The sequence below is a fragment of the Neoarius graeffei genome, chromosome 10, assembly GCF_027579695.1.
Source record: "Neoarius graeffei isolate fNeoGra1 chromosome 10, fNeoGra1.pri, whole genome shotgun sequence".
NCBI lineage: Eukaryota > Metazoa > Chordata > Actinopteri > Siluriformes > Ariidae > Neoarius > Neoarius graeffei.
The window spans coordinates 83,026,841-83,040,389 of record NC_083578.1 but is presented as its reverse complement, the minus strand read 5'-3'; the positions used below and the strand labels follow the sequence as shown (position 1 = coordinate 83,040,389).

At 45.0% G+C, this 13,549-nt stretch overlaps 1 protein-coding gene across 3 annotated transcripts in view; it reads left to right on the top strand.

Annotated features, from left to right (window-relative positions):
* Positions 1 to 6,553: 6,553 nt before the first annotated feature.
* elk1 (ETS transcription factor ELK1) overlaps positions 6,554 to 13,549 on the top strand; it is a 112,071-nt gene continuing 105,075 nt past the window's right edge. For all 3 annotated transcript variants that reach the window (XM_060932419.1, XM_060932417.1, XM_060932418.1), the window contains exon 1: positions 6,554 to 6,672. In XM_060932419.1, coding sequence (XP_060788402.1) covers positions 6,648 to 6,672 — 25 coding nt within the window. In that variant the 5' untranslated portion in view covers positions 6,554 to 6,647. The remainder of the gene's footprint in view (positions 6,673 to 13,549) is intronic.

Genomic DNA, 13,549 nt, shown 5'->3' with positions numbered 1-13,549 from the left:
GGTCCCTGTCTGAGATGGTGACTAATTGCTTTTTGGAAAAATATGTGACTCATAAGCTTTGGTAACGAGGTGGACTCGTGGCGTAATCACCAGATTATTAGGCATCGTGCGTTTCGTTTAAATTTCAGCAGAGAATCAAATACTATTAGGACGGTTATGTGCTTGTAGTGTGAGTCACCTGGTCCAATGAATTCATCAACTATTATATCTCAGTCAACCACAGTGAGGCAGAAATCACAAAAGGAAGAAAAGACGACAGGACCCAATGATCATCATGTGTTTCACCTGTTTATAAAAGGAAAAAAAACAGCAGTGAAATTCAGATTTATTGCAGTTTATACGTAATGTGTTTTGAATTTGCACTTATAAATAACAACAAAAAAAAGTCTTGATTAGGATCAGCAAAGTTATTTAAAAACGAGTTCGGATTTCCGCTAAACGCAGTCCGTTTCTTCTTGCTGAGAACTGGTCGATGGTTTGGTTTAACTGGACAAGCTTAATTAATAAATAATCAATCAATCTGCTGAACTTTTTCTTCTTCTGCACCATGAGGCGTTCTCGCTCGGCTCCTTCAGCATCACTGTGACAGATACGCTGTCACGCTGGTACCCGGTTGCCATGGAAACTAGATGTTGAATAGTGGCAGCAGTGTAAGACTTGCTTCCTGAAATAGATTAATGTTTCTTTCTTACAAAGACGCATTGGTCCAAATGGACTTGTTGCTCAACAAGCCTGCAGCGTACGTTTAGTATGACCTTCTACACGTGTGCAGCAAGCGCACAGACGCAAATGAATAAGCTGGCTTTCTTTGTTAGTAAAAAATTAAATGGGTCAAAAATAAAAAACATTTACACATTTTCAACTTTTCTTAAATCCAGCGCATTGGGTAAGGCTGTGAAATGTGCACCTGGTGTTCCCGGGATAGAGTCCGGATCCACCACAACCCTGATTGGGATGACTCGGTGCTTTCGAAAGAGGAATCGACGAGTTTCAAGAGAGATTTATTTCTTGCAGATGTTCCATGATATTAAATGTAACTTTAAATGGTTAAAAAGCACAATGTGTCATTTGTCAATGAATTAAAAATTGCAATTGCTTAGTGTTCGTCTGCGTCACACCAACCTGCCATTGATTATTTTGCTGTAAGACTCTGGACAAAGCTCCAAGATAAGCAAAAGTCTCTTGCTGGACAAAGCCCCAGTGATGGACAGAAGACTCTTGTTGGACAAACCTCCATGATGGACAGAAGCTTCTTGTTGGACAAACCTCCATGTTGGATAAAGCCCCAAAATGGACAGAAGCCTCTTTTGGACAAAGCCCCAATGATGAGCTCATCAGATAAACCTCCATGATGGACAGAAGACTCTTGTTGGACAAACCTCCATGATGGACAGAAGACTCTTGTTGGACAAACTTCCATGATGGACAGAAGCTTCTTGTTGGACAAACCTCCATGTTGGATAAAGCCCCAAAATGGACAGAAGCCTCTTTTGGACAAAGCCCCAATGATGAGCTCATCAGATAAACCTCCATGATGGACAGAAGACTCTTGTTGGACAAACTTCCATGATGGACAGAAGCTTCTTGTTGGACAAACCTCCATGTTGGACAAAGCCCCAAAATGGACAGAAGCCTCTTTTGGACAAAACCCCAATGATGAGCTCATCAGATAAACCTCCATGATGGACAGAAGACTCTTGTTGGACAAACCTCCATGATGGACAGAAGCCTCTTGTTGGACAAAGCCCCAAAATGGATAGAAGCCTCTTGTTGGACAAAATCCGAATGATGGACAGAAGCCCCTTTTGCACAAAATACCAATGGTGAGCTCATCAGACCGAAGACTCTTGTTGGATAAAGTCCCAATTATGGACACAAGCTTTTTGTTGGACAAAGTCCCAATGATGGACAGAAGCCCTTTTTGGACAAAATCGCAATGATTATGTCATCAGACAAATCTCCATGCTGGACAGAAGTCTCTCATTGAACAAATCTCCATGCTGGACTCTTGTTGGACAAAGCTCCAAAATGGACAGAAGACTCTTGTTGGACAAAATCCAAATGATGGACAAGAGCCCATTTTGGACAAAATCCCAATGATGATCTCATCAGACAAACCTCCATGATGGATAGAAGCCTCTTGTTGGACAAAGCTCCATGATGGACAGAAGACTCTTGTTGGACAAAGCCCTAATGATGGACAGAACCTCCTTTTGGACAAAATCCCAGTGATGATCTCATCAGACAAAGCTCCATGGGGGCGTCGTGGCTCAGGTGGATAAGGCGCCATACCATAAATCCGGGCGACCCGGGTTCGATTCCAGCCCGGGGTCATTTCCCGATCCCTCCCCGTCTCTCCCTCTCCCGCTCATTTCCTGTCTCTACACTGTCCTATCCAATAAAGGTGCAAAAAGCCCAAAAAATATCTTTAAAAAAAAAAGACAAAGCTCCATGATGGACAGAAGCCTCTCATTGGACAAAATCTCATGATGGGCAGAACAATCTCATCAGAAAAAGCCCCAGAAGCTCCTGGTTGGGTAAAGCCACAATGATAGATTTCACGTTGAGAAAATCTGTTCACATGAAACCTCAAACAGTTTGTAACTGTTGGGAACATTGTGATCCCTTACTTTCTCCAACCAAACCATGAAATGAGGCAACAAACCGAGCAACATAATGCTGTGCCTCGGAACACAACAACTGCACCACATACTTTCCATTCTGTTAAAAGTTAGACGATATGACCTTAAGTCCAGTATGTGGACACCTGACCATCACATCCTTATGAGGTTCTTCTTCAAACCATTGCCACAACATTGAAAGCACACAACTGTATAGAATATCTTTGTATGCTGTAAGTTTACAATTTTCCTTTATTTGGCACTAACAGGTCCAAATCTGTTCCAGCATCACGATGCTCTTGTGCACTAACAAACAGAGCTCCATGAAGACACGATGTGTCAAGGTTGGAGTGGAAAAACTTCCATCTCCTGCACAGATCCCTGACCTCAACCTCAGTGAACACCTCAGGGACGAACTGGAATGCTGAATGCACCTCAGACGTTCCTCCTCACTCAACATCAGTACCTGATCTCACTAACACTCAGATCACAATGATCCAAAACCTCATGAAAAGCCTTCACTGAAGACTGGAGGTTGTTATCAGAGCAATGGGAGGATTCATTTGGAACAGGAGTACATACAGGTGTCTTGGTGAGGTGTCCACACAAATCATTTTAATAAACTGGCTAGTGGATTGGTCTCTGGATCCTTCCATCTTGTAAGATAATGGTAGCGCCATGGTAAAAAGTCAGCCCTGTGGAGAGCAGCGTTTGGAATGACTCAGTAGTCCAACCTTTGCATGACGGTCCTTTCCGCACAAGTTACAGGCGAACTCGGAGTGTGGGTTGAGGACCTGGGATTGCACACTCTGACTGTCGCTAAAGCTTTTCTTCACCCCTTTTGAGACCTTCAAATATGAAAACTGCGATCTTCAGCAAGTAACTTCCAGTTATATGGGTCAATTCCTGTGAGTTTCATATCATGCTTGCAGACGTTCCTTCATCCATCCATCCGTTCCCAGCTGACTATGGGCAAAAGGCGGGGTACACCCTGGACAAGTCGCCAGGTCATCACAGGGCTGACACATAGACACAGACAACCATTCACACTCACATTCACACCTACGGTCAATTTAGAGTCACCAGTTAACCTAACCTGCATGTCTTTGGACTGTGGGGGAAACCGGAGCACCCGGAGGAAACCCACGCGGACACGGGGAGAACATGCAAACTCCACACAGAAAGGCCCTCGCCGGCCACGGGGCTCGAACCCAGGACCTTCTTGCTGTGAGGAGACAGCACTAACCACTACACTACCATGCTGCCTAATCTAATCTAATGTTCCTAAGGTAGTGAATTGGTAGGTAGGTGCAAAAGTAATGACACCCCCTTGCAACTGCTTGGTTTTGACACGTGCATAATACATTATTGTCCTCATCTTTTCACTCGCTTTTTTTTCTCCTCTTCTCTCCCCCCCACCCATCTCTTTTCTTTCACTGACGTCACGTGACGCAGGCGCCCCACAGGGACTCATCTCATCTCATTATCTCTAGCCGCTTTATCCTGTTCTACAGGGTCGCAGGCAAGCTGGAGCCTATCCCAGCTGACTACGGGCGAAAGGCGGGGTACACCCTGGACAAGTCGCCAGGTCATCACAGGGCTGACACATAGACACAGACAACCATTCACACTCACATTCACACCTACGGTCAATTTAGAGTCACCAGTTAACCTAACCTGCATGTCTTTGGACTGTGGGGGAAACCGGAGCACCCGGAGGAAACCCACGCGGACACGGGGAGAACATGCAAACTCCGCACAGAAAGGCCCTCGCCGGCCACGGGGCTCGAACCCAGAACTTTCTTGCTGTGAGGAGACAGCGCTAACCACTACACTACCATGCTGCCTAATCTAATCTAATGTTCCTAAGGTAGTGAATTGGTAGGTAGGTGCAAAAGTAATGACACCCCCTTGCAACTGCTTGGTTTTGACACGTGCATAATACATTATTGTCCTCATCTTTTCACTCGCTTTTTTTTCTCCTCTTCTCTCCCCCCCATCTCTTTTCTTTCACTGACGTCACGTGACACAGGTGCCCCACAGGGACTCATCTCATCTCATTCTCTCTAGCCGCTTTATCCTGTTCTACAGGGTCGCAGGCAAGCTGGAGCCTATCCCAGCTGACTACGGGCGAAAGGCGGGGTACACCCTGGACAAGTCGCCAGGTCATCACAGGGCCGACACAGACAACCATTCACACTCACATTCACACCTACGGTCAATTTAGAGTCACCAGTTAACCTAACCTGCATGTCTTTGGACTGTTGGGGAAACCGGAGCACCCGGAGGAAACCCACGCGGACACGGGGAGAACATGCAAACTCTGCACAGAAAGGCCCTCGCCGGCCACGGGGCTCGAACCCAGAACTTTCTTGCTGTGAGGAGACAGCACTAACCACTACACTACCATGCTGCCCTAATCTAATCTAATGTTCCTAAGGTAGTGAATTGGTAGGTAGGTGCAAAAGTAATGACACCCCCTTGCAACTGCTTGGTTTTGACACGTGCATAATACATTATTGTCCTCATCTTTTCACTCGCTTTTTTTTCTCCTCTTCTCTCCCCCCATCTCTTTTCTTTCACTGACGTCACGTGACGCAGGCGCCCCACAGGGACTCATCTCATCTCATCTCATCATCTCTAGCCGCTTTATCCTGTTCTACAGGGTCGCAGGCAAGCTGGAGCCTATCCCAGCTGACTACGGGCGAAAGGCGGGGTACACCCTGGACAAGTCACCAGGTCATCACAGGGCTGACACATAGACACAGACAACCATTCACACTCACATTCGCACCTACGGTCAATTTAGAGTCACCAGTTAACCTAACCTGCATGTCTTTGGACTGTGGGGGAAACCGGAGCACCCGGAGGAAACCCACGTGGACAACATGCAAACTCCGCACAGAAAGGCCCTCGCCGGCCACGGGGCTCGAACCCGGACCTTCTTGCTGTGAGGAGACAGCGCTAACCACTACACTACACTACCATGCTGCCTAATCTAATCTAATCTAATCTAATCTAATCTAATCTAATCTAATCTAATGTTCCTAAGGTAGTGAATTGATAGGTAGGTAGGTGCAAAAGTAATGACACCCTCTTGCAACTGCTTGGTTTTGACACGTGCATAATACATTATTGTCTTCATCTTTTCACTCGCTTTTTTTTCTCCTCTTCTCTCCCCCCCACCCATCTCTTTTCTTTCACTGACGTCACGTGACGCAGGCGCCCCACAGGGACTCCTTTCAGTAAAGGAGAGAGAGAGAGATGTCGAAGTTAGTATGAGCGCGTGAACAGGAAGCCAAGTAAAGTGAGGAGAAGCGAAGAAGAAGAAAATTTTTTTTTATATATATAGGTTTTAGTAATAAACGGTAGTGACGTTGGGTCAACTTTAGAGAGCCGGAGTGGGTTTTTTTTTTTTTTTGGTATTTTTTTTATAGCCATGGTGGGAAACGAGTGGAGGAGTTTTTCGTACTTGGGACTTGGATGAAACTTAAAAAAAAAAAAAAAAAAAGCAGCACCAACGAAGAAGAAGTAGTAGTAGTTGGAGGAGGAGGAGTACTACTAGTAGTAGTAGTAGTAGAAGAAGACGGCGGCTAATCATTTAGCTAACTATTTTACCGTTACTAACTTCCATTTACTAGCTTCTTTACTTGTCATATTCCAAGTCCAGGTGTTCGATATTTCCATCTTGCTCGTTTTTATCGTGTTTAATCAAACACCAGGCGAAAATTAATTCAACTAACCAACCTGCTGCTGTCGAGTGCCTTAGCCGCGGGTAGTGCTGAGAACCAGCCAACCAACCAACCAACCAGTTAGCTTGCTAGCTAACAACATTGCGGCGGCTAACATGGACGCAGAGGTGCATGTATGTCTCTGTGTTAGCATCATGGCAGCACTCTTATATAACCCTACAACACATTCACACTCGGTTTCGCCCAGGAAAGCGACTTGTGGCTTCGTTTAGACGCAGATATGTGGCCGTGGATCGATTTGGTGTGCTGAAATCAAACAGGATCAACGCAAAACATGGATTCCAACCCTCTCCTAAGTGGTGAGTTCAAGCATTTCCGTCCTGTTTATGTGCAGACTTTAATTAATACAGCTGTAATTATGTATAAATAAATAAATACTTCTCATAAAGGAGCGCTGATCTTCGTGTACCAGCTCGAAGGAAGGAAGGAAGAAAACAAGCCTGCGAGTTCACACCTTGCTCCCTGCACAGTGATTTGTATTTGATGTGCATTGCGCATCAGTGCTTTGCAAGAACAACAAAACAAAAAAGGGTGATTGGTGAAGAAGTGTGCGAGTTAGGGTTTAGTGCATGCTTCCTGAGTGGTTTGCATTTGTGCCCAAATCCCCTTGAGCTACCTACCTGTTGGACCTGCAGTCAGAGTCCTTCAGCATTGCTTTAGGACAGGGATGTGAATCTGTACATGTTGTGTGTTTTTGTTCATCTACTTTGACTTTGACTTTATTTGGATCCACAATTAGCTTGACATTTCTGTTCGCTATTCTCCCTGTGGTCCTATACAGACAGGGAAACTACGGAACAATCGCACTGAAATACATAATCATACTGCAGAAATAATTAAAGAAAAATCCAAGTTCATTCATTAACTGTCCTGTCGTGTGTTGTAGTCCATTGATGAGACATACGGTAGAGGAGGCGTTTCCTTTCAGCATTAAGGCCAAGTTTACATTAGACCGTATCGGTCTCGTTTTCTTCGCGGATGCACTGTCAGTTTACATTGAAACGCCGGGAAACGGGAATCCGCCAGGGTCCACGTATTCAATCCAGATCGTGTCTGGTCCAGTGCTGTGTAAACATTGAGAATACGCGGATACACTGTGCTGAGCTCTAGCTGGCGTCGTCATTGGACAACGTCACTGTGACATCCACCTTCCTGATTCGCTGGCGTTGGTCATGTGACGCGACTGCTGAAAAACGGCGCGGACTTCCGCCTTGTATCACCTTTCATTAAAGAGTATAAAAGTATGAAAATACTGCAAATACTGATGCAAATACTGCCCATTGTGTAGTTATGATGGTCTTTAGGCTTGCCATCCTTCCACTTGCAAGTGGTAAGTGACTTGCGCACAGCGGCTCAGTCCCGAATCGCTGCTCGTGCGCTTCACTCGCGCGCTCTGTGAGCTGCGCAGGGCCGGAGTGCGCACCCTCCAGAGGGCACTCGCTGTTCAGGGCGGAGTGATTTGGAGCACAGCCGCTGAGGAGGAAGCGATGAGCCGCATTGACACATTTCAACTTGCGTGCCGAATTAGTCATGTGATTAGTGTATCCGTGTATTGGCGTTGCTGTGTGCACGCGAATCGTTTTTAAAAACGTTAATCTGATGATCCGCTGTAGGGCTGTAACGATATGCAAATCGAAATCGCGATACGCATAGCCACGATCCGTATCGCGATACAAGAAGGCAGAATCGCGGTACACCCTTTCAAACTTCTCCTCAGCCCAAAAACAGAGGCGCTTCCAAACTTCAATTTATGAATACTTTACTTTTTATTTAAATTACATTTTAAACTTACTTAAATTACTTTTATTTTTTTATATCTATTAGTAAGTCGTTTTTTCGCCGACCTGCGACAATCTTCTGCGAGTCACGCAACGTCCACACTCGCCACTGGCAGAGCATTCATTTCTTTTAAGCGGTCGCCATTCTGGTTGCGATGCGGGGAGCGAATCTGTAAACAAGCAGCTCATTGGCTGGCTAGGTGTGCCACAAGCCAATCACAATCACTTGACCGGAAAGGCATGCAGTGTTGCCAGATTGGGCGGGTTTAGGTGCTTTTTGGCTGGTTTTGAACATATTTTGGGGGTGGAAAACGTTAGCAATATCTGGCAACACTGAAGGCATGTCTGCTTGGGCGGAAGCCTTCTGCGGCAGTTACATTTTGACACGCGAGCAATGTTTCACCATAAAAATTCCGTAATTTCCATCTGTTTTCCGCGATCACAGAAAATCATTGGCCCTATGAGAGTGAGACAGTGAGAGAGCCACCCCCCCAAAAAAAATCTTAACGGATTTACACGATTTGGAAAAATGACTTTTTCAGAACCGAAAAAAACAGAGCTTCCGGCTCAACAGTATTATTTTGAGAAATAAAATAATCTTTGGATATACATTTGTTCATTTTTGCATACATATTACTCATTCTCTGCAGTGGGCTGAATTATTTGTTATTCAATAGTTAATGTAAGTAAGTAAATGTTAATAAGTCAAATTTACTACTTTAAAAAAACATTTAAAAAAAATCGTGGGCGTATCGAATCGTGGGTCAAAAATCGCGATACGAATCGAATCGTGAGTTGGATGTATCGTTACAGCCCTAATCCGCTGATACGGTCTAATGTAAACCCCACCTAAGGCCAATTTATGCTGACAACGCAGTCCTCGCAGATAGCGTCGCAGACAGTGTCTGCGTAGCCCCCCCACCTTCGCAGACGCTCTGCGCGCACCTCCCAAAAATTGTGACCACCGCAGAAGCCTCACAGACAAGAGGGCTCTGATTGGTCCACTCTACATCCGCTGTACACGCACTTCCGCTTCCCTACTTTCCCGGTTTGTTTTGTTTTCACGACCGCCATTTTTAAAAACACGAGCGAAGATGGAGCAGCACGAAGAGCGGTTGATCGAGGAAGTGAGGAAGTACGTACATCTATACGACTCCAGTTCTAGTCATTATAAGTAACCGGAGGATAAACACTCCACTAACCACACCCACCAACTACTCCTAGCGATTTCGCGACTTCGCGCCCCCTTGCATTGTGGCGGTGAAGAACATCGCGCACGCCTATTACTCCCCGCTCAACGATAAATTACAACTGTCTGCGAAAAGCTATCTGCGAAAGCCTTGTCGCAAGAGCATGCAGAGGCCCTTAGTTTTAGGTTTTGGCAGTTTGATGGAGTTTGTTGTTGTTGATTGAGTTTGGTACCAATTGTTGTTTGACTGGAATGTGAGTTGGTTGTACAATGTTTTCGGCACTCCAGTGTGTAGTATCCTACGAAATGTGGCAAAGCTTCTGTGTTGGATTCTCTCGCTCACCGGTAACCAGCCTAAGATATGTCGCATTGTTGCACTATCTGTCTTGGTAGCTATCACATCCTCTGAAACTCTTCATCATCATCATGTAAAGAACGAGAGCATCACACTGGTACGCATCCATACGCAGTTTAAAGACGCTGCTGGTACTTCTTTTGGGACGGTAGAGGAAATTCATATGAAGAACACGTGGCCTAATATCAGGAGCATTGAGGCAGCACTTTACATTTGATTGATTATTACCAGTTATTAATATTTTAGGAAGTTGGCGTCAGTCAGAAATCTTGTCCATCTCGGTTTAATGCACGGTCGTCTCACAGCAAGAAGGTTCTGGGTTCGAACCCAGCGGCCAGTGAGGGCCTTTCTGTTGCCCCTTTTCCACCAAAGCAGTTCCAGGGCTGGTTCGGGGCCAGTGCTTAGTTTGGAACCGGGTTTTCTGTTTCCATTGACAAAGAACTGGCTCTGGGGCCAGAAAAACCGGCTCCGGGCTAGCACCAACTCTCTGCTGGGCCAGAGGAAAGAACCACTTATGTCAGCGGGGGGGGGCGGAGTTGTTAAGACCAACAACAATAACAAGACCGCGAAAGATCGCCATTTTTAAGCAACGAGAAGCAGCAGCTGTACAAACGCGAAGTCATCCATTATTATTGTTGTTGTTGTTGCTGCTTCTTCCGCGTTATTTTTGCTTCGATATTCGCGCCAAGGTTTATGCAAACGTAGCGACGTAACTGACAAACAGCGACGTAATGATGTATACAACGACGTAACTGACGTATACAGTGACATAATGACGTATCTTCTCTTAGCACCGCGAGCGATGGAAAAGCAAGCTGGTTCTCAGCTGGCTCGCAAGTTGAACGAGTTGTGAACCAGCACCAGCACTGGCCCCGAACCAGCCCTGGAACTGATTTGGTGGAAAAGGGGTATGTGTGGAGTTTGCATGTTCTCCCCGTGTCTGCATGGATTTCCGCCGGTTTCCCCGACAATCCAAAGACGTGGTTAGGTTAATATGGGACGGCCTTGGGCTGAGGTGCCCTTGAGCGAGGCACCGAACTTCCAACTGCTCCCCGGGCGCTGTTAGCATGGCTGCCTACTGCTCTGGGTATGTGTGTGTGCGCTCATTGCTCACGTGTGTGTTCACTGCTTCAGATGGGTTAAATGCAGAGAGGGAATTTCACAAGTGTGTGATGAATAAAGTTGTGCTTTCTTTTCTACCAGCTGACAGGCTTGGAGTAGTCGAGTCCAGGGCTCTTGCCCTAATTTTAAGGACTCGAACTCATGCGTTAACTGCGTTCGGACTCGTAAGTTGGAGACGAGGACTCGGATTTTTTCCTTATTTTTTTGTAACATGCCATAATAATTTGGCATATATATATATTATTTACCAGCTTAAGGTCTGTTCAAATCGTGAAATACCGTGACCGAGGTCTTGAAAATACTGACCGAGGCCTCTGGGCAGCGCTCAAAACTAACGGTGTCCCGACGTCCCGGGGACCATAAAAAATGTCATCGGGACACAAAATTATCATATCTGGGACAATCCCGGGACAATGGAAAAAAATAGATCTAGAAAAAAAAGTTCTACATTAATATTATTTACAAAGCCGTAACACATACGTAGACATTCACCTAATTTGTCAATTTTAATTTTAAAACGTTAACAGCGAAAAATACATAGTAGCTACACTTTCGATGCACCTGCATCCGTAGGCTACAGAGCAGCGCATTCTGTTCTAGAATCTTCGGCCGGTGTCCGCATTATATGGACTTGGAATGGAATTGCTACCGCACACGCTGCGCCGACTCTTGCCAGAACAAAAATGCTGAAGTGGTTGAAGCGGACCGACCGCGGGGAAGAAACTGAAAGCCCAGACATAACGTCTCCGGGACCTTCAGGATCCAAAGTGTCATCGCCTGGTCTGCAGGCAACGCTAGCAACTGAATGAACTTAATGAACACTGTTAGACACGTTATAAAATACAACAGGAATGATGTGGATGATATTGACGGAAGATACCGTTCAACAGAATAAGTGAGTTTTCTTGGTGTCTTTCTAGTTCAGAAAGTTTAGTCAGTCAGCAGCACAGCTAGGCTCGGACCTGCCACTATACTGATGTTGCTAACATTTGCACCCACGTTTCAGCAGTGAAAGTTCATAAAAATGGATAACGGAAAGTTCATAAAAGTGGATAACAGAAAGTTCATAAACTGGATAATGGTAATGGATAACGGAAAGTTCATAAAACTGGATAACGGTAATGGTGAAAATGATAAGTTGGCCTTATAAGTGCCAACAGATATTCAAGGTATAAGTAGATGAAATGAACATAAAAGGGGTCTTATTTTCAACTAAAGTGTACTGCAGATGTAGGGAGTTGAAACATTTTCTGAATGAGCTAGTTGGCCCCTTTAAATAAACGGGTATCTATTCATACAGTGAGATCGCCAAAGTTTAATAAACTGAAAATGCAATAACTGTAATTTTGAAGTAGATGATGTATAGGACATGTGTCGCTTGTGTCTTGTGACTTATTGTAAAAATGATATAAAGGGTTCAAAATCGCATAGTTACAAATATAATAGTAACTTCATATGATAATATTAACCACTGGTTATTTCAGAGAGGAAAAAAATGGGGACACTATTGCTTCCATTCGGGACAATACAACACAGAATTCAGGACCACTGGGGGACACAAAGAAAAAAAGTTAATTTCGTGCCCTGCCTCTGGGCTTCGGTCAGTATTTTCAAGACCTCGGTCACGGTATTTCACGATACGGACCGACCTTAAAGTGCATATTCTGGACCAATTTTGTGGGGTTTTTTAATTTTTTTTTTTTATATGAAAGTATGTCCCTTTACACACTCATCCAGAAGGATAATTTTGCCCAAGACCATCTATCTACAGCAGAAAAAATAACAAAACGCGTCTGGAAAAATCCCAATGGAGTCTGGAGTCAGATTCGTGACGTTATCTGCGGAAGCATGAGCAGGCTGCACGAGCTTCACACGGTTTCAGTGCACAGCCTGTGTAAACCAAGCGCTCCCATTTCTCTCTCATTGTCCGGTCTTTTGGAAAAAGACACTGAATGCGTTTACATGCACATAGAGAAAATCGAATTTCTGCCGTTGCTCGACTGAAATCGAAGTTCTAAATGCCATGGATACACCTTAGCTCGGCTGAAATCGAACCGAACTTGATTTCTCGTAATCGAGCTACGCGACCTAGATTATGCGATTGTAGCCGAGCTACTTAGTGCATGTAACCCTGTCGAGCTACTTACTTCCCTTCCGGAAGTGACGAGTGACGCGACCACAAGCGGGAAACACAACAGCCTCGGTCGGCATTACAATAGTAGTAGTAGCGAGCAACAGAAGAGGTCAGGAGGAACAAGGAGACAAAAAACAAAAACAATTGAATTTTTTTGTGTGTTTAAGACATAAGTTAAATTGTAAGCAAAAAATGGACTTTAGAAAAATATACAATTGTGCAAAATAAGTTGTCTTACAAAACAGTGGTCTGCGCAGGACAGTTTGTAGCTAACAGGTGGCAATGACATGTGGTGTGAATGTAAAGTGGAAATCACTCCTCTTCATGACGACAACCGGAAGTGTACCAACACGATGGGGCGTGTAGCGCCACCTGTGGCTCGGGTACACAATGTACCTCACACAATAGCTCGATTTCCTTGTGTGCATGTAGGATTGGATTTCTCTGGCACCCCTGCTGGGACCCTTAGCTCGATTACCGACAGTAGCTCGATTTGGATGTGCACGTAAACGCACTGAATGAGTACTAATCCCATCATGATTGGTGTTGCTACACCCTCCTACGATACATCTGCTAACCATTTTAATAATTGCGTGAT